This window comes from Ursus americanus, chromosome 6, assembly GCF_024610735.1.
Source record: "Ursus americanus isolate L20-20 chromosome 6, mUrsAme1.1.p, whole genome shotgun sequence".
NCBI classification, from domain to species: domain Eukaryota; kingdom Metazoa; phylum Chordata; class Mammalia; order Carnivora; family Ursidae; genus Ursus; species Ursus americanus.
The window spans coordinates 66,798,718-66,820,518 of NC_142132.1; the positions used below are offsets into that span (position 1 = coordinate 66,798,718).

Consider the following 21,801-nt stretch of genomic DNA (forward strand, 5'->3'; position numbering starts at 1 on the left):
CCAGTTCAAATACGAACAATAGCAGCTGCGAGCTCAGGTCAGTTAGTAAGTAGGAGGACAGGAAATCGGGTTAGTATTCTGTGGCTCAAACACTGTTTAACAGGGGCGAGGCCATTGCATGCCGTAGGTGAGGCTCTCCAGGTCTCTCCTGCAGTGTGGTCAAAATGGGAACGTCGAGCGGGGCAGCCGCATCCTCCCCGCTCCACGATTGGTGATGTGGTTGGCAGACCGCTGCTTCAACTTCCCTGGCAGAATCCAGGGTTGGGCTAGAACCGCTGAGCCCGCCCTTGTCCACACTGGTCAGCAGCCTAGGCTGTCTGCGGGTTAGTCATTATGCATCTGGTGTCAACAGCCCTCCTCGGAGGGCGGGAGAGACAAAGCAGAGATGGGGCTGTGCCTGGGAATAAGCTTACCAGATCACGGGCTTTGAGTTCTCTGCAACTTCTGACCCAGCATCAAACCACATCGTTACTCCTCTAATCTCAGCAGTTTCTCCTTGTCACTAAAAAGGGGACCTGTCTGTCACTGCGTCATTTTCTCTTAACAGGGAGCAAACAAACAGATCAGTTGGTTGCACATCCTGGCTGTCAGTGGGTCCTGGGCACAAGAGGCTTCCCCATATAGTTACATTCCTCGAGCTTCCCCTGTGAAACGAGCCTCCACGGGTGTAAATAAGTCTCATAATGTATGTAGATGTATGGCAGGGGGTTGTTGTAACGAAACACTTCCACTGCAGAGTGGGCGAAGCCAGTCAAATCAATCTGAGTACAGTAGCGTGGGGATTTTTTTCCCAACTCTAATGTATTATTATGCAACTAACATAAGACCAGTGCCACACTTGGTGCCCCGTGAGGATACGCAGGAAGTGTGACAAGGCCCTCCAGCCCTCCAAGGACCTCAAGTGCTTTTGGATACCAAACGTATGTGAGGTAGGTAGAAAGTACCAGAAAGTGCTGGCTCCGTCTGGTCCCCAGGAAAGCTAGGGCAAGCAGGGACCACACATCCTTCAGCCCAGTGGCCCAGGGGACAGAGGCTGGTGGCTTCCTCAGACCCCCGTGGCTAGAACCCGAGGCTCCAGCTCCTGGGCCACGGCCTTTCCCAAGTGCCGCGTGTCCTGCCTGCCCCCTAAGTGTGGGCATCTCCCCCCTGCCCCAGGACCTGTCCTCACTCGGCTCCCACCCTCCCTGGATGCTCCCACGTGCTCACCAGCAGCTTCGATTGTCTCCTGCCTTTCCAGCACTGCAGCTGTCTGTCTACTGTGTTTGCCAGGTACCTCCTCTTGGGATCTCGCAGTAACCCCAACATTTCCCCGACCGACTCGTCTCTGTTTCCCAGTGCCGCTCCCTACCCCACCCACACCACTCGCTCATGCTCCCTAGCCGTGAGTGCCCCTCCTGTCTGAAACGTCCGGGTAGGAAGCCTACATCTCTGATTCCTGCCTTCTTGCTCTCCCCTTCCAGTCACGGCCCCACGGCTGTGCCAACCTCCTCTCTGCATCTCTAGGACCCGGATTTGAACCAGCTCACCACAGTCCCTTGCTGCATTGCCCTCCTGGCCCCCTGGCCTCTCTTCTCTCCCCTCCATCTGCTCCCTACACTACAGCCAAAGCGATGTTTCTGGAACACAAGTCTCAGTCTCGGGATCTTGCCACTTCCATGTCTGTTTTTCTGTCATGCAGTTGCCTCCATCACACCTTCATCTCCCCACCCCCATCATTTCATCTTGCCAGGTCAGTTCTTGACGCCCTCAGATCTCTGCCGAGATGTCACTTCTTGTGCACAGGCTTCTCGGAGCCTTCCCAACACTCCTGCCAGCGTGCCGTGCCCCCCACAGTCTTCAGGGTGTGTGACACTGTGCCATCATTGTTGGATGCTTGTCTGCACCCCATCGGGCACGCTCGGCCAAGGTGAAGTTCCCTGGTCCCCACCATGTCTTTGGGAACTTTCTTCCATCCAGCAAAGGCTATGGGTCAGGGTTAGAGAAGAGAGTGGAACATGACAAGTGTCTGGAAGGGTGAGCCGTTGACAGGTGGTGGGTCCTACACCAGCAGCGGCTGTCTCAGCCAGTGAATCCCATCAGTGATCCTGAACGATCAGGAATTTACGGTGATGAGACATATCCTGAGATGAATGGTTAATACATTGTTTTGCTTTACCTGTGTCTATCTAGTTGGTTAGAGGGGAAGATAGTTTATTTAAAGGCAGTACAGGAGAATGACTGAGACCAAGAAATCAATACTAAATCCCCCGAGGTTTGAATCTAGCCTTGTTTTGTCCTTTGTGCTACGTAAGCTCTCAGTGCCTCAGCTTCCCCATCTGTAAAATGGGGCTAATAAGAGCGACGTAAGGAGGATCAATGTATGTGCAGTGTCTAGGATGGGGCTCGGCACCTCCGAAGCGCTCTGAGTGTTAGAGGCCTAGGCGGCTCCTCCTTTTCTTCCTCCTGCTCCTCACTTTACTCTAGGAGCAGGTAGGTACCATGGTAATTGGCAGTTTTTGACTCGGGAGTCCAGAATAAAAGAGTCCTTTGTGAATGACCTCCTAGAAACGTATCCTTGGATTTTTATGATATTGTGAGACTCGGGCTCTTGTAACTTGGTTCAAACTGCGTCCTGATTGAGAAAAAGTCACCCATAGCTTCTTGCTCACTGTGTGACCCGTGTGGGCAAGGTGCTTGGGCTCGCCAATCTTCCAGGTCTCCACTGTGAAAGAGGAGTGATACACGGCCACGGGGGACGTGACAGGGACGAGAACACATGGTGCAGAGTAGGCATTTGTAAATGCCACGTAGCATCATTTCACCTGCTCAGGACTTTGCTGTTTGGCATGTTCTGGGCTCCAGCTTTAGTTTTGTGGTGGGCGTGGGGGACTGGAAGGGGGGTGGGAGGCTAAGGAGTGTTGCATATGGACTAGTCCGTCTTGCCTTTGGGAAGCATTTATTTTCCAAGAAAACATGGATGGTTGACCTGCCTCAGTGTTGATTTTGTCGACAGTACAGCTAATGCCTTGGTTCTCACACGTAGAAAGTAAGGCACCGGCCCCACCAGCAACTTTCACTTTTGATTTTGTTCAAGTACAAGGTTAAATGGTTTGATCCATTAGCCAGTGTAATGCCTGTGGGGAAAAAAGTTATTAGCCACAAAATGCTACAAGCAAACTGCAAAATAAGAATTAATAATGCTTAATTAAAAGTCTGCACAGCGTGACTCTGGTTACTCCATTACTTACTGAATTAGTATTCACATGTTTCCATATATTCTAAAGGTACTGGGTTAGACTCTCCCCCTCCCACACGGTTGCCAGGCTTGCTGCGAAATCATAGCCATTAGTAAATTGAAAGTTTATTTTTAACCAAATAATCCCAAAAGCCAAATTATAAATACCTTTGAAAAAAACTTTTGCAGGGAGAAATACTTGAATTAGGACGCAAATGATACATTTTAATACATTTGTTAAAATGCAGGATAGAATCTTCAAAAGTCCCAGCACTTGGGGCACTTGAAGGACTGAGGCCTTGTGACAGCTGGGTGGGGCTAGGATCGCCAAGGCACAGGAAGGTTCCTCAGCAGCCCGCTGTTTCTGCAGTGGGGTCATCCTCCCGGGTCCCCCCCCCCCCATCATTTCCTTGCTGACCCTGGTGGTTTAAACCCAGCTGTATCACTGAAGAAGCAGCCAAAGGAAAAGCTGGCCTCAAGAGGGAGGAAGCTTAGGCATGGCTTCTCTTTAATTACTGTACTGTTTGAGTAAAAATGCAGATTATTGGCAAAGCAAGTTGCATTTGGGAAAAATGTCTGATTTGGCCCAGCCCCTGAGGATTGCCTTCCTTGCAGATCTCACTTTACAGTTTGAAGAGCCAAAATGTCTCCAGTGGTCAGCTTTTGCACAGCACGCAGCCCATGCTGGTCCGGTGGAATGCTGGCTACACAGACCTGTGTGGACCTGGTCGGGTCTCCCCCGAGGGAGGGCTTCATGCTGCAGATTATCCCGGCAGCATCTGCTCGGGAGAATGGCCAAGAGTGGCCGGTTGACGATGCTTGGCTCTCAGAAGTCTGTGTAGGAAGATGACTAGCCATGGGACGTTTCTGATCTGGGTTATATACAGAAGCCTTTCTTACTTGATTCGCAGAAATCAGGTTTCAAGTGGTTGAAAATATATTTAGCTCTGTGGTCATGGAGATGTTTTTTAGTTTGATTTAATGTTGATGGATTAGAGTAAATTGTTTGTGCAGATGAGCTGAATAAATTCTGCCAGAGCTATATCTTATTCTGGTTTCACATTAAACCCTTAATTTACGGCTCTGTTTCATTGGCAGTCTTATTAGAGTAAGCCCTAGGAAAAGCTTGGCTGGTCCTTCTCCCTCCCTCCACTGTTATTCAGTGGAATTAAATCATTTAGCAACTGCAGAGGAGGGCTCCAAGGGGCCCGGAGGGAGAATCGGGTCCTAGGGTGTCCTTAAACCATCTAAGATGTCTGGACAGCTACCCTGATTTTAATGGCTTTAATTTAACCACTATTGAATTATTTTATTTAATCTACTTTCCCCATCTCCCTTCCCTACCTTCACAGATCCAGAGCCCTGGGAATTTCCGGAGTTATTTCCTTCCCATAGATTTGCAATGCAAATATAAAACGAAGAGGGAAGTGGAAATCCTTCCTTGGAAAAGGTCACTCCCACACTTTTCTCCCCTCATGTCTCTACCATCTGAGAAGTTCTGGGATGCAGGTCCTGGAGATGGGAATTCTCTCTCCCTCATCATTTGCATCCCCAGGGACCACTACTTACTATTTATTGAACTGGTGAATGCAGGTGTGCTCGGAAAACTGATCAACTCATTTGGTGTCTTTGTTCCCCTTAGGAGGACTGGAATGAAATTGACCCAATTAAAAAGAAAGACCTTCATCACAGCAACGGGGATGAGAAAGCACAAAGCGTGGAGACTCTCCCTCCAGGTACTGTGGCAGCCCCTGGTGACCCGTCGGTCTTGGGCTGGTGGCTGGTGGTTGGTGGCTAGTGGCTGTGAAGTCCTCTTGCTCAGAAACTGCGAATGAGCTGAATGTGCCCTTTGGCCCCTATGGAGCCTCTGGGATAGAAAATGGATTTCATAGGGCTGCTGGAGACACTGCCCTATAGCAATGTTTTGGGGACTTCCTTCAAGCCCATTAGTGGGTGGTGAAATAAGTTTACTAGGAGGTGACCAAAATTTGTTGAAAGAAAAAAAAATAGACTAAAATAGAAAATATAGGATAGTATATTGGTTCACAAATATTTAAAAGACTATTTTTTAGAGCAGTTTCACGTTCACAGCAAAATTGTGTGTAAAGGACAGAGCTTCCCGTATACCTCCTGCCCCTACACATGTGCACCTCCCCCACTGTCAGCATATCCCACCAGAGTGGTCCATTCCTACAGTCAGGGTACCAACATTGACACATCACAGTCACCCAGAGTCCACAGTTCATTCACGGTAGGATTCACTTTTGGTGGTGTACATTCGGTAGGTTTTAACAAAAGTATAGAGACATGAATCCACCATTACAGTATCCTACAGAAGAGTTTTACTGCCCTAAACAGCCTCTGTGTTCCGACTCTTCATCTGTCCCTCCCCCTAATCCCTGACAACCACGGATCCTTTTCCTGTCTCCATAGTTTTGCCTTTTCCAGAATGTCCTATAGTTAGCATCATACAGTATGTTGTCTTTTCAAATTGGCTTGTCTCACTTAATAATGTGTAGTGAAGTTTCCTCCACGTCTTTGCGTGGCTTGTTGGTGTATTTGTTCTTATCACTGAGTAGTATTCTGTTGTCTGAATGGACCACGGTTTATCCATCACCTACTAAAGGACATCCTGGTTGCTTCTCAGCTTTGGCAGTTGTGAAAAGAACTGCTGTAAAGAGCTGTGTGCAGGGTTTTGTGTAGATGTACGTTTTCAGTTCATTTGGGTGAATACCGAGGAGGAAGACTGCTGGATCACGTAGTAAGACTGTGTGTAGTGTTAAACTGTCTTCCAAAGCGGCTGTACCATTTTGCATTCCCACCAGCAGTGAAGGAGAGTTCCTGCTGCTCCATGTCTTCGGCAGCTTTTGGTGTTGTCAGTGTTTTTAATTTGGGCTGTCGTAACAGGTGGGAAGTAGAATCTCATTGTTTAAATTTGCATTTCTCTAATGATACATGATACTGAGTTTCTTTTGATATATTCATTTATCCTCTGTTTATCTCCTTTGGAGAGTTATCTATTCCGGTCTTTTACCCATTTTTTTAAGTGGGTTGCTCATTTTCTTGTTGAATTTTATTTTTTTAAAATTATTTTATTTATTTATTTACCAGAAAGAGAGAGAAAGAGCTCAAGCAGGGGGAGCAGCAGGCAGAGGAAGAAGTAGGCTTCCAGCTGAGCAAGGAGCCCGAAGTGGGACTCCATCCCAGGACCCTGGGATCATGACCTGAGCCGAAAGCAGATGCTTAAAGGACTGAGCCACCCAGGCATCCCTCTTATTGAATTTTAAGCACTCTTTGTGTATTTTGGATAACAGTCTTCCATCAGATATGTTGTTTACAAATATTTTTTCTCTGTCTTTGTCTTGTCTTTTCATTTTCTTTACAGATTTTAATTTTAATGAGGTTTAGCTTTATCAGTTCTTTCATGGATCACGCCTTTGATGTTTTATCTAAAAAGTCATCATCATACCAGAGGTTACCTAGGTTTTTTTTCCTATATTATGTTTCAGGAGTCTTATAATTTGGTTTTATATTGTGATCCATTTTGAGTTAATTTTTGAGAAGGTTGTAAGTTCTGTGTCTAGATTGATTGATTGATTGCATGTGGTTGTCCAGTTGTTCCAGCACCTTTTGTTGGAAAGACTGTCTTTGCCCCATTGTATTGCCTTTGCTCCTTTGTCGAAGATCAGTTGACTGTATTTATGTGGGTCCATTTCTGGGCTTTCTGTTCTGTTCCATTGATCTAATAATCTATTCTTTTGCCAATACCATGTTGTCTTGATTACTTTATGGTAATTCTTGAATTCGGTTAATGTTAGTCCTCCAATTTTGTTCTTTCTGTTGAATGTTGTGTTGGTTATTCTGTTTGTTTGCTTGTTGCCTTTCATATAAACTTTAGAATCTGTTGATACCCATGGCATAACTTTCTGGGATTTTCATTTGGATTGTGTCAAATTTATAGATCAAGTTGGTAAGAATGGACATCTTGACACTGTTGAGGCTTCCTGCCTGTGAACGTGGAATATCTCTCCATTTATTTAAAGTTCTTTTTATTTTTATCATCAGTTTTAGAGTTTTGCTCATATAAATTTTGTGCCTGTTTTGTTAGATTTATACCAAAGTATTTACATTTGGGGGCCACTAAAGTAAATGGTATTGTGTGTTTAATTTCAAATTCCACTTGTTCATTGTTCATATATAAGAAAACAATTGACTTTTGTATATTAACCATGTATCCTACAACCTTGTTGTAATTACTTATTAGTTCTAGGAGTTTTTGGTTCTAAAGTTTTCTGCACAGGTAGTCATATCATCTGCAAACATCTTCCTTCTTAATCTATATTACACTTTTTGTTTCCTTGTCTTATTGCATTAGCTGGGACCTCTAGTATGATGTTGGAAAGTGGTACACATCCTTGCCATATTTCTGATCGTAGCAGGAAAGCTTCTAGTTTCTCACCATTAAATATGAAGTTAGCTCTAGGTTTTTTGTAGATGTTCTTTATCAAGCTGAAGAAGTTTTCCTTCTGTTCCTAGTTTGCTGAGTTTTTATCATGAATGAGTTGAATTTTGTCAAGTAGATTACATTAATTGATTGTCACATGTTGAACCAGCCTTGCATACCTAAGATAAATCCTACTTGGTCATGGTATATAATTCTTTTTATACATTGTTGGATTTAATTTGCTAATATTTCGTTGATTTTTGCATCTATATAGCTTGTTATTTTCTTGTAATGTCCTTGTCTGGTTTTGTTATTAGGGTAATGCTGGCTTCATAGAATGAGTTAGGAACTATTCCCTCTGCATCTATATTTTGAAGGAGATTGTAGAGAATTAGTATGGTTTGTTCCTTAAATGTTTGATAGAGTTCATCAGTGAACCCATCTGGGCTCAGTGCTTTCTGTTTTGGAAGTAGATTTCTTGTAGATAACATTCAGTCAGTTGGGTCTTATTTTTTGATCTGTTCTGACAATCTCTGTCTTTTAATTGTTGTATTTAGACCATTGCCATTTTAAGTGGTTATTAATATAGCTGCATTGATATTTACCATATTTGTTACTCTTTTCTATTCCTTGCCCTTATTCTGTCCTTATTTTTGTCTTCCACACTTTTTTTCTGCTTTCTGTAGCTTTCATTGAGCATTTTACATGATTCCATTTTTCTCTCCTATTTTTTCCCTTTGTTTTAGTGGTTGCCCTAGAATTTGCAATATGTATTTACAACTAATCCAAGTCTAATTTCAAATAGCTCTAGCTCTCTTCAGTTAGTGTATAACACTTGTGTATTCCTTGTATCATTGCTGTCGTTCCTTTCACATATATGTGTGTACATAAACATATATATAAGCGTACATAATCAAGTTCACTGTTGCTATGATTATTTTGAACAAACTGTTATCTATTAGATAAATTAAGAATAAGAAAACTAAAGTTGTCATTTTACCATCGCTTATTCCTTCTCTGATGTTCTTACTTGCATTACCAAAATCTGAGTTTCTGCCCTGTATCGTTTTTCTTCTCTCTGAAGAGCTTCTTTTAATAGTTCTTACGAGGCAGGTCTACTGGCAACATACTGCCTTAATTTTTGTTGTCTGGGAAAGTCTTTATTTCTCCTTCACTTCTGAAGATTCTTTTCACAGGGTATAGAATTCTAGTTGACATTCATTTTTTCTCTCAGCACTTTAGATATTTCACTCCACTCTCTTCTTGCTTGCATGGTTTATGAGAAGCTGGATAGAATTCTAATCTTTATTTCTCTAAAGCTGTTTTTCCCCCCTCTGTCTTCTTTCAGGGGTTTTTAAAAAATCATTAATTTCTACAGTTTAAATGTGCTATGCCTGTCTAGGTATAGTTTTTGTTTTTATGTTTTTTGTATGTTTGTTTGTTTTTGTTATTTATCCTGCTTGGTGTTCTCTGAGCTTCCTGGAGCTGTGTTTTGGTGTCTGACATTAATTTGAGGAAATTCTCAGTCATTATCACTTCAAATAATTCTTTTAGTCCTGTCTCTCTTCTCATTCTGGTATTCCCATACAATTGTGTGTCCATGTATTGTAGTAGCCCATCATTTCTTGGATACTCTGTTCTGATTTTTTTCAGGGTTTTTTTTTTTTTTTTTAAAGATTTTATTTACTTATTTGACAGAGAGAGAGAGATAGCCAGCGAGAGAGGGAACACAAGCAGGGGGAGTGGGAGAGGAAGAAGCAGGCTCCCAGCAGAGGAGCCTGATGTAGGGCTCGATCCCAGGACTCTGAGATCACACCCTGAGCCAAAGGCAGACGCCCAACGACTGATCCACCCAGGCGCCCCAGGGTTTTTTTTTTTTTTTTTTAATATTTCTTTTCCATTTGGAAGTTTCTACTGTCTTATTCTCAAACTCAAAGATTCTTCCGTCAGCTGTGCCCAGTTTACTGATGAGTCCATCAGAGCCATTCTTCATTTCTGTTACAGTGGTTTTGATCTCTAGTAATTCATGATTTTTTTATGCGAGTTTTCATCTCTGTGTTTACATTAGGCATTTGTCCTTCCATGTTGTCTACTTTTTCCATTAGAGCTTTTAACATATTAATCATAGTTGTTTTAAACTCCTGGTATGATAATTCCAACATCCCTGTCATATCTGAATCTGTTTTGATGCTTGCTTTCTCTCTTCAAATTTTGTTTTTGCCTTTTAGTACGCCTTGTAAGTTTTTCTTCAGCACTAGGTATGATGTGCTGGGTAAAAGGAGCTCCAGTATATAGGCCTTTAGTGATGTGGTGATAAGTTCTAGAGCAGGGAGGGGACACATTCTATAGTCATATGATAGGTCTGTGCCCCTGGGCTGTCAGCTTCACAAATGCTTCTCAGTTTCTCTCCCACAGAGGTGCGATAGGGAGGCTAGAGGTGATTAAAAATGAGTATTTCCCTTCCTCCCTGTGGAAGGCTAAGGACAGGCTGGAGTTGAGTATTTTCCTTTCCCCAGGTTGGTTAGGCTCTGATAAACAGCCAATAGGTTAGCTGTGGTCAAACAGTTTCTCTTGAGGGCAGGCCTTGTTAAGAACAGAATGCTCTGGCATATTTCAAAATGATTCTTTTTCTTCTCCCCCTGCTGGAAGCATGAAGGGGTCTGTCTTCCTGTATTCACGATGAGAGCCCTAGTTAAGCTCCTGGCGATAAAACTCACCGAGGTATGGGCGCCCACCTATGGCCGATGGCCCTGGAGTTTTTATCTCTCAGGCTTGTCCACAGTGCCCTCCAGCTGCTCACTGGAACTGCAGTTCCAGTTTCACTACCCAGACAAGGTGCCCCCAGAGGCCGGTGCTCCAGTAAGTTGTGATTCCCTGTATTCACCTGTTGGTCTCTCCAGCTTTTAGAGTAGTCATGTGCTCTATGGGCTCACTTCTCCGGGCGAGCTAAGAAGAGTTGTTGATTTTTTTGCCTTGTTCAGCTTTTTGTTTATGGTTAGGGTGGAGTGATGATTTCCAAGCTCTTTACACACTGGACCAGAAACTGGAAGTTAGTTCATGGAACTTTTACTTTGATGGTGACGAAGAGTTCGTATATTCATGTTTCTTACTGACGTTGGGTAAGCATCACCCCAGGGCATACAGGCTCTCCTTTGTCTGCACCCTTCCCATTGTCCCACTTGCACTAGACGGGAATGTGTGTGTGCATGCATTAGATCTGTCTGTTAGGGCGGACCCCTCTCTTCTTCCCCAACTCCTGGATGAGTCATTCAGCCTGAGCCACAGTTCCTTCCTATGTAAAATAGGCATTACCCACTCAGTGGGGAGCATCTGAATGGAATACTTAGCTAATAAGCATTTCTTTATTATAATAATAGGATATGCTTCTACTGTGTGGATTAATGAGAGACCTCCTGTGAAACAAGTGTTCTGGTGGATTTTAAGACGTATATGGAGAGGGAGGGGGAAGCCATCTTCAGGGCATACACTAGATGTTACTATTAAGAGTCATACTAGTTAAAATCCATTCAGTGTGGTATTGACCCTGGCTTTCATGTTTTCCGCTGTTATATAGTTGACTTTCTTCAGAGATAGAAATGTACTGATTTTCCTCTTTTTTGAGTTATTACTAATAAATTTTGATGAAGGCACCGTGTCCTTTTATTTTGCCAGTGGACTTTATCTGTTTTCGTTGTGACCTTTTTTCTCACTAAATCGGCTTACACGTGAGTTTTTCCTTTAGAAGTTATTTTGCTATGGTTAAGAAACATATTTTCCGCAAGAATGATGGGCACTGCCAGAATTTTGTGGCCCACAAGGAACCACTGCTCATCGCACTTTCCACTGTGTAAAGTGGGTTGCCCAGAAACTCAGTAGCTTCCTGTGTTCTAGGTGTTGGATATCTAGCAGTTGTAGACAGATGGGTGGGAGGAGGCAGCACGAAGCCGAATATAGGAGCCTGGTGTCTTCCAGCATGGCCACAAAACCCACTGACAGATGTACGAGCCAGATTAAAGACAGGGATGATGCCCCCAGGCAACGGCTCCAACTTCTGTGACCAAGCACCCTATTAGCAAAAAATATTTCGAGTATAGATCACTCTCCCTCTGTCTAACATCTTAAAATACTCCTAGGTTAAACACATATTACCACACTGATCTATTGATGAATTCCAAAGCATATTTTAAATATGGTATTATAAAGGATTAGGAAAAATACTTGAAAATCTCTACCGTTTCTTTATCCCAGAAGGGTGTTGTATGTGGCCCCACTTTGGACATCTCTGCTCTTGGGTCAGCCATGGCCACAAAAGCCCAGGTTATTGTTTTAACTTGATTTCCTGTCCCAGCCCAGCCTACTTTCGGGTAGAATCTGGAATTTCAATAAAGCATGCCACCCAAGTGGCTGTGGTAGAGGGGAGGCCTGGAGGCTGGGGTCCCGGCCTTCAGTTTCTGTTGGAAGCTCAGTCACGTGTGTTCCAGCAGGAGATTCATGGGGCTTGAGGAGCACAGACCAAGCTGTACCCTGAGCCAGAGCATAGCCGAGAAGGGTTTTGTGAGCATTGTACAGGAGCAGAACCACAAACGTGAACACCAGCAGTGGAATTTATAAGCAACTCAATCCGACGTTTGCCTTTTAGAGACCTGTGATTTCCTCACCAAGTTCTCCAGTTGAAAGCCAGTCCGTGAAGGAGGTCTGGGGATTGGGGTGAGACATCTGGTCAACATCATCTTCCACTTCCATTTATTTGGATCCCACTGTCATCAGGGAGACCGGGTGCAGTTTGAGGCGGGCTGCTTTTGACCTCACTCAGGTTCTTCTGTGGAAGCCCCCTGTATTCAGTGGTCATTCAAGCGAATCCTCCATTTCCCGTCATAGAACTGCCCCTTGTCTACGTCACAGGCAGCATAGAAGTCCGAGAGTTCTCTGCCGTTTGGCTCAAGAAAGGAGGGAGTGCTTTGGGTTTTGTTTTTTTTGTTTTGTTTTTTTTTTTTGCTCCCAGGGAGGGTTTCTTGGTGCCTCATAGAGGAGGCCGTGGTCATGCTCGCGGGGACAAGTCCTGCTCCCCCCCCAGTGCTGCCTAGGCGTCCCCTGGCTTCGGAGAGGGAACACAGCATTCCCAAGTGGACACGTGCTTCTAGGACAACTGCTTTCTAGAAGTTGAGGAGGAGCTGCAAGATTTGTGAACTCCTGAGCAGGTTGGGTGAGCACTCCCCATGTCCTCTTTCCAGTGCTTGTGCCATTTCTGAGCTAGCGGCCACATAGCAACTAGAACGTGAGGGTGGTCTTCGAGGAGCACAGGGCTTGGGGGCAAGGCCAGGACAGCATCCTGAGCTGGGCACTGGGGCTCCGGGCTCAGCACCGCCCCCAGGTATCTGGGCTTAGAAAATAGTGACTATTTTGCAGTTCCATTTTCCTTCTTTGTGAAACAGAGACCCTTTCTCGCTCTGAGATCCCTTGATTCTGTTGTTTTAACTCTTTCTGTTGCCTTTCCATCCCTCTTCCCAGATTAGGCTCACCAGCCGCACTGCCTTGGAGATGGGGTAAGAATACATCTTCGTGTTCTCGCCCCCCCCTTGCAGATTTCACATCTAGAATGGAAGGCCTTTGGCCCTGAGGTTGCGGGACCAGTTCCTTCGTTTCAGTCCCTGAAGTTTCTTTCTGGTGCTGATTTTCAAAGCGTTATTTCAAACAGAGTGTTCATTCGTCAGTTTTTTGTTTTTTGAAAATCTGATGGAGACGAATTTTATCTCCCCCCGCCACTCCCTGGGTACAGAAAAAGCTTTCTGCTTTGACAAATTAGTCTCTCCCAGTAATTGTCCATCCTGCATCCCCTCCTCTTGTGTCCTCAGCTTCTCTCGATCTGACTGATGAGATTAGCAGGCAGATTGGCCGATGATCCAGGATGGTGAAGAGCAGAGGTCGGCCAGGGGTGGAAAGGCCCAGGTCTGTCTTTGAGGCCGGCTGGGGACGAGGTCCTTCGTAGGGAGTGCTTGTCTTTCAGGTGGTGATGTGTCTTTTGAGAGCAGATTTTCTTTTTGCCTTCCTGAAACCTTGGTGTCATTCTCGTGTTCTCTTATAACCTCGTGTAAGGGGGCAAGGCCTCGGAGAGAAACGGATAGGGAGAGAGTGGAGAAGGGAGAGTCCTGATGATGTGTGGCTTGTCTGGGAGGTCCCCCCCATCTGTCGCAGTGTCTTCTCCTGCTCACCCACAGGGCTGTCTTCAGCCCTGCCCACCGCTGCTTCATTACCGGAGACAGTTGATTTCTCCAAACAGAAATTGCTCGCGTTCACACAAAGATGAATGACACGGCAATGGCGAAGTGTTTAATAGAACCTCGATCCTGGTGTGAATTGCCACGGATGCTAATGGAAACATTTTAGCTTTTCTACTTCCCACCTGCCGGAAGAAGGATGAGATGAACCACTTGTGTATTTATTCAGCTTTGCTGCAGTGTCGGGAGAAATGCTCCCTTGACCTTTTCTCCTTCTGAGGGATTTACTGGGTTCCAGCATTGTGTGTTTTTGTGTTTTTTTTTTTTTAAATCGTGGTAAGATACACATAACATAAAATTTACCATTTTAACCATTTCTAAGCATTACAGTAGAGTTGGCACTAAGCACATTCGCACTGTTGGGCGACCATCACCCCATCCTTCTCCAGAACTTTCTCATTTTCCAGACTGAAACTCTGTCTCCATGAAACACTAACTCCCATTCCCCCTCCCCCAGTCCCTGGCTGCCAACATTCTACTTCCTGTCTCCGTGAGCTCCACTCCTCTCCACACCCCAGATAAAGTTGCAATCATACAGGACTTGTCCTTTTGTATTTCACTCCGTGCAGTGTTCTCCAGGTTCATCCATGTGGTAGCCTGGGTCAGAGTTTCCTTGCTTCTTAGGGTCGAACACTCTTCCCCTGTATCTCTCTGCACCATGTGCCCTGCTAGCCACATTGTCCGGGGAGCCCTGGGTGACAGCCGTGGGACAGCTAGCTCCTCCTGCTTCGCTGTGACCCAGGCTGAGGCCCAGGGCTCTGCACAGCATTGTCACTGGGAGACAAAGTGACTGAGTATCCTTCGGGGAAGCATCTTTTTACAAACAAGCAATATGTTATTTGTGGAAAATTTAAGAAATTCAGATAAGCAAAAATAAGATTATTCACACGTAATTCTACCACCCCAAAGTGACCCCTCTTCCTCTGCTCCTGCCCGTTCCTCCGCTCTCGTCCTAGGCACACATCCAGGCGCACTTACCCCCCTGCCTAAGGGGAGCGGGTGTCCATCCAGCTGTGCCAGGCCCAGGTCCAGGAGGCCTGGGGCCCCAGACACAATGTCTGAGTCAGCTCCTGGGCTCTTCAGTGGTTTCGTGAGTTCTTACAAGACATATCCAAGTAGTCCACCAGGCGGGTAACACTGCTAAGGATTCGGGGGATTAGCTGAGAGTCTAGCCACACATGCTCCTCTTTCCCGGTAATAGCACCTCAGGGTTCTCCCCGAGTCTGTCATGGAAGACGCCTCCCGCCTCCTCCCTCCTCCTGGGGTGGCTCAGGACAGGCCACAAGCAGCCCCTACCAGCTGGTGACGTCGACATTTTTATACATGTGGCACCACACTGGACTTCACCTGTTTCTTCCTGGAGTAGTCTATCATTAATACCTCCTCATATCCATAAATACTTCCTCTACAGCATTTTTAATGACACCAGGGTACCCGTGACCTAAGCTCCTTGAACTTATCCCATATTGTAGGACCTATAGAGGGTTTCCAGCAAACATCCATTGAGGTAAATCTTCATATGCCCTTAATTACTTCCCTGAAATAAATCCCTAAAAGTGAGACTGCAGGGTCAGTAGCAAGGCATGTGTTTAAGGGTTGTGTATATCAATTGCCAAATTGTCTTCCAAAGAAGGGGGGGCCTGTTCCTTGCACCCTGGCCAGCATTAAAAAACAAACCTTCTCATGTCCTTCCCCCCCACCTTCCAACAAATAAGAAAGAAAAACCGAGGACATAGATCAGGTCAGTAGCCGGAAGGGATGAAGCTATTAAAGTAGAATTGTCTTGAGCTTTCTTAGTAGAAATGAGGTATCCAGAACAATTCCGATGGCGTCTGGTGCTGTCCGTGCTGGCACGCCGCACCTGAACCCCTCTGCTCCGCTCCGGGCACGGGGTTTGCTGAGATGCTCGGAAGCTAGAGTAGGTCCAGATGATGTGACTCAGACGTGAGGGGGCCGGAAATAGCATCCGATGAGGAGCACTTAAAATAACGGCATGTTTTTACAGAAGGGCTTAGAAGGGGGAAATGGAATCGTGATGTCCAAATATTTGGAAGGTCGCCATAGAAAAGAGGCTGGAGTCTCACTCTTTTCTTTTTATTTGAGACTCCAGAGAGTGGAAGTCACAGGCAGGCAGTTTTCGTTATGGTGTAAGGAGGCCTGCGCCAACAATTCCAGCTGTCTGGTGAAACAGGCCCCTCTTGAAATAATGACTTCTCCATCACTGGGAACTCGGAAGCGGTGGCTGGATGCTAGGGGTGGTGATGAAGAGATTCTCACACTTGTAGAGAAATAGCTTCCCTGATTCCTTCTGCCTCCAGTCACATGGGATGTCAGCCTTCAGGAGAGGGGCACATGGCTTCCCCTCAGAGACTCCATCGCACCAGCCACCGGGACAGGGATGGGGACGGGGCGGGGGAATGGGAGGGTGCTTGCCAGCGGGAGTAGGACCTGCACAGACGTGTGGGGCGCCTTTGGTGCTTCGCTTAGATTCCTTTAAAGTGAGCTGTCGGCCACAGTGGAAGGAGTGCGGCGTTGGGAAGACAGAAACCTGGGTTTGCATTGTGATGCCGTCATTTTACACGTTAACCTCTAAGTCTCAGTTCCCCAATTTGTAAAATGGGCACAGTAATAATAATACACATTTTCCAGGGTGATTGTATGCTGTGGACTGGGTCGGGTGGCGTGTCTGTCCTGTGGTCACTGGTTAATAGGCTCCTTCTATGTCCACCTGTACCTTCCATGCATCAGCTTCAACGCTGTCCACTTTGATACTTCTAATAGCGGGATAAAATAGGTGATCAGGGGCGTCTGGGCGGCACAGCGGTTAAGCGTCTGCCTTCGGCTCAGGGCGTGATCCCTGCGTTCTGGGATCGAGCCCCACATCAGGCTCCTTTGCCATGAGCCTGCTTCTTCCTCTCCCACTCCCCCTGCTTGTGTTCCCTCTCTCGCTGGCTGTCTCTCTATGTCAAATAAATAAATAAAAATCTTTAAAAAAAAAATACGTGATCAGTAGAGACCAAGTGCAGCAAACTAGATTAATTATAATTAGACTCTATCACTTAGAGGAAAAATGAAGAGTTTCCATTTAAAATTTGGAAGAGAAATATATGAAGATTCCATGATTTCAAGCCAGGGGTAGACCTCGTAATGCAAAACAGAACTGCTTGACAGGGTTTTTGTAGTTATCTTGATGGCACCAGTCATTTTAAATAATTAAGGGTATTTACCCTATAACATCTGATTTTTTTTCTTTTATTTTCATTAAGTGATGAAAGAACTTTTAATCTCTTCTTTGAATTTCTTCTTCTTTCATCCTTAAAAATGAGTTGTGTAGGATTTCTTATTCCAGGAGACAGTTTCTCATGGGTGAGCAAAATTTCCTGTCATAGCAGCCACCCAGTGACAAATAACAAGAAAGTATTATGTACATGTCTTTGTCGTTTAAATGGACATATTTGTAGCCTCAGCCTTGCCCTCATCTCCTCTTTCATGTTCTGTAGCATTATGACCTTCTAGAGGAAAAATATTAGGGATTTTTTTTTCTCTTAAGCATAGTAAAATTACATTCCATTTGAGATCAACCAGGAGGTTAAAATAAATCTGAGAGCTTTGTCCTTTGATTTAAAATACATTCTATTTCCCTTCTTGGCTGCTTTCCCGGAAGAGGCTGCTCTGTTTTATACAGACTAGCTTTCAATTTGTTTAAGTCGTCCTTCCCGGGGAGGATTTGAGGGAAGCACTACAATACAGCACAGCCTTGACAGCAACGTGGGATCCAGAAGCCTCCTGCCCTCCCTCACTCTGCCCCCGCCCCCACCCCTGCCGAATCCGCTGGCCCCCTGGGACCCACACCGGCCCAGGCACTTTCCTTCCCCTCCTACACCTGTGAGTGTGGACAACAGGCTGTCCTCAGGGACACGTGGCAGCACAGTCCTGATCCGCCAGAGGACCATCCCCCCTGAGGTCTCAGGTCTCTAATGTGGAGACCACACGGGTATGTCCCTGAGCACTCAGGTTTTCATATGTGTTGTGGTGTTAACCCTTTGAAGGTTCATTTTCATAGATTGACGTCATTGTTGCCTTAAAGATGAGGCTTAGTGAACCGGAAAGTGTTAAGAAAGAAATGACGTTGTTCGGAAATGTGTCATTCTTATAAATTAGATTTAACGTAACGAGTCATTCAAATGCATCCAAACGGTTAGGAAAATGTCTTTTCCACAACATCAGTTTTAGGGTTGGTTATTAGGCGCCTAGAACAAGCTCTTCTGCGGAAATGCTGTCCTGGGTGCCACTTAGGACCCCGCGGTGGCTGGAACGGCCCCCCTGACCTTGGACCACAGAGCGGGGCCTGCCGCGGACCTCAGCACCTGTGCAGCCCGCAGACTCCATCTGGGCCCTGGGGACCCCGGGGACCGTGTGTGCTTGTGATCACCGGCTGGCCCCTCCGCCCCAGGGCTGCTATGCAGTTCTGCAGTGTGGATGAGATCGGGGCCTGCTGGGGTGGATTAGGGGGCAGAGAAGAAACTCCAGCATCAAGAAGCCTCACACTTCTTCAAGAAGCAGGTGTGACAGAGGAAGCATGTCAGTGGGCAGGTTTGCTGTGTAAGTCAAAGACGGGAAAAGAAAACAAAAAGAAATTGTTGGGCCTGAGGTCGGTGTGGCCGGGGAGCCTGTGGTGATGGCTGCAGAGCGGGCAGGTGCGCGTCTGCGGCGTGGACCAGCAGGTACAAGTGGCAGGAAGTTGTCTTCTCACTACCAACCTTAGGACCCCTTCCCCGCAGGGGCCGCGAGTGGAGACTCATGAGGCCCAGGTGGGGGTCTGGTCTGTCCCTTCAGGTCCGGGCTCTTCTCTCCCAAGGCGGTTGCCCCAGGCCTCACCCTCTCCGGCCTCTGGACGTTGTTTCTTATAGTTGGAAGGCTAGAAGGGGACCGGCCCACACTGGAAGGCCTCGGGGTGTTGATCCCAGGGTGGTGAGTGGGAACACTCGCTTCCTCCTGCTGGTAGCTGGCCCCACCCTGGGCTGGCTTCTGCTCCCAGCAGAGACCAGATCGGGCAGGAGAGGAGGTCCAGAGTTCCAGCACCACCACGGCTGTGGGCGATGCCCCGGTTGCAGAAGGCTCCCTTTGTGGGATGCTTCTTTGCATTATTCACCATGCACTGTGCGGCAGGTTCGAGGCTGGGCCCCTGCCTGGAAGCAAAAAGAGCAAACAAACAAGTGAACAAGCAAAGAGACCAGGCAGCCAAGAGAGCTGCGAGCAGGCGATGTGAGTGTGTGTGCAAGGTGCAGTGGAGGTGTGCCCGGGCCTGTGCAGGGCTGGGGGGTGGGCCACAGAGGGAGGCCAGCCCTGCTCCTGTGCTCAGAGCTGGGGTGCCAGGGGGAGAAGGCAGAGCTCATCCCTTTCTATTTGGTTTCCGTCACCTCCATCCAGACACTGATGTCCAAACTGAAAAGGGCGCACCTGCCGCCGTGAGAAGGGGTCCTGCAGGCAGAGCTGGGTGAAGCGATGCTGAGCAGTCATGTCAGACCGCTTTAACGAACGCGTCCCCAGGTGCAGACCAAAGTGAACACAGGCACCGCGAGGACCCATGGGTGTCTGCAGAACCTGCTTGTAATTCCTGGGGAAGGCGGGGCACTCATGCTCGTCTGTTTCCAAGGGTGGACCTAGCTCTTTCCTCAGCAGAATTTTGAGTTCAATTATTAGAGCGTAGGAGGTTTGTGGCAAAGCTGTGGTTGGAATGGAGCTGTGTGTGAGGAAGAGGGAAGAGGAAATGCTGTAGCGAGAGGCCGTAGCTGGGGACACCTGGGAGGGCCTCTTGGAGGAGGTCGACACGTTGAGAAGCAGCCCGGCCTTGCAGTGTTATGGTGTCTCATTTGTACGTCCACACAGCTTGGGCTCTGTGCAGATGGGGGAAGGCAGTTGAGTAAGGGTTCACAGGTAGACCGTAGAGGGTAGAGGGACGAGGCTGACAAGAACGGGAATGAGACTCAGCCATAAATAAGGGGTGCCACACAGGGGCCCTGGATTCTGCTGTGGCTCCTCATTGAGGAGACGGGACAGGCTGGGGGTTCAGAGCAGGGCCACGCACACCGGAGGGCAGCGAGGTTCAGGGCCCACAGATGCTTGGCTTGGAGAAGAAAAAATGCACTTCTGGGGACCTGGGACTCCTCCGCGGGTACAGGCAGGGTCTTGCTGAGCAGGGAGTGGAGGGGGCAGGTGTTTGGGGGATCATCCACTCCCTTACTTTGGGGGTTCCCCCTCTGAGCATCCATCCTTCTCCTCACAGCCAGAATCACTTCCAGGAGTGCGAATTTGGTCAGCACTCACCTGCTCGAAGCTTCTGTTCCCCGGAGTGTAGAGAATACAGTTTGAGCGCTTGAGTCAGGGCTGAGACTCAGGCCTGGGCACAGACTGGCCTTCTCCTCTCCTGCCATCCCCTGTCTTCATACCCCCTTCCCTTCGTCCTGCTGCATCTTCCAATACAGCCCTCCCCGGGCCTGGCAGGCTCCTACCCATGCCTCAAGGCATAGCCCAGATGCCCCTTTTCCGGGGCTTTTTCTGCCCCTGGATTCCAGACTCCTCTCGTCTTGTCCACATCGCTCGTTGGCACTCCTTTCCCACGAGGTGTGTGCAGCTCAAGGGCAGAGGCTGCATCCCGTCTCGTGTGCTTGCTCAGGGTTGGCATTTTCTCCAGACTGGCCCGTTCCACCCAACTTGGGGAAAACAGAAGGCAGTGGATGTTTTCTCCAAAATTAAGAACTTCCTTACAGTAAGTGTGCCCGAAATAGAACGGCTGTTTGATGCCGTGAGCAGTTCCCCAGGACTGCACATATAAGCAGGCACAAAACGCTAGCTGCCCCTTAAAAGAGAGTCTTCTAGCTGTCAGATGTGACTGGGTGGGTTCCGGGGCTCCCCAGGAAATGAGAAGGTAGAAATGGGACCAGAAACCTGTTCCCAGACTGTCCCACACACACATGGCCTTCCCAGGCGGCCCGGTCCCTGCCTCCCCATCCCCTTCCGAGCAGAAGGAGGGTATCTGTGTCTGCAGCTGGCCCCCGCAGCCCTCAGGGTGGGGTGGGGGCAGGACAGAAGGGTGAAGGGAGGCGCCCCCTGGCATGCAGGTTAGGCTGCTGGGCGCTGTGCTTCCTGGCCACACTCCTGGGGTGTCTATCTCATCTAAGAAATTCGAAAACAATTGAGAAACTGAGGGGCCCCAATGATCATGGTATGACCAACAGTGAAACTAATACTCTCTTGAGAATAGGCCACTAGACTTCCTGTGTTCCAGCCTGGGCTCTGTCCTGACCGTTCCTCTTCCTGGCAGTAACACCCCTGTTTCTCAGCAAGCCTTCCCTCCCCTCTCCCCTGCCCACGTTTGAAATGTGATGGTATTACATTGTCCCCCTGCCTGAAGCAAGCAGAGACTGACATTGCATTTATTATTTTTTCCAGGTGTTTCTTGGGCATCACAAATGGGGCTAGAGGAATAGAGGTGCAGACACAAGTTAACTTACCCAAGGCCCCCCTGCTCTCTTCTCTTGGGCGCATAGGTCAGAGGCAGAAGGTGCGCCTGGGCCGCAGTGAGGGGTGAAGTGCATTCTCCTGCACGTTCTGGCCTCTGCTCACCTGGGCAGGTGCCCACAGGAACCTTGGAAGGCAGATGAGGCTCCCCTCTAGTGCTTCCCACTCATTCCCCAGGGTCAGCCGCAGAGGTGGGACACCCCGGGGAAGCCGTGGAGGGGCCGGGTGGGCTCCGCAGCTCCCAGCGACCCTCCCCAGTGAGGAGCCTTGGTAGGGGTTACATCAGCAAAGTGGGGGTAATCGTGTTTGTGTTCGGCCAGTTCTGCCTACAAAGTCAGTTAATGTCG

The 21,801-nt window shown here is 47.5% G+C and overlaps 1 protein-coding gene across 1 annotated transcript in view; it reads left to right on the forward strand.

Annotated features, from left to right (window-relative positions):
- Window positions 1-21,801, forward strand: part of GALNT2 (polypeptide N-acetylgalactosaminyltransferase 2) — a 184,335-nt gene that overhangs the window by 90,429 nt on the left and 72,105 nt on the right. Inside the window, exon 2 of the mRNA XM_045783555.2 lies at window positions 4,857-4,950. Within this exon, the coding sequence (XP_045639511.1) occupies window positions 4,857-4,950 (94 nt within the window). The remainder of the gene's footprint in view (window positions 1-4,856; window positions 4,951-21,801) is intronic.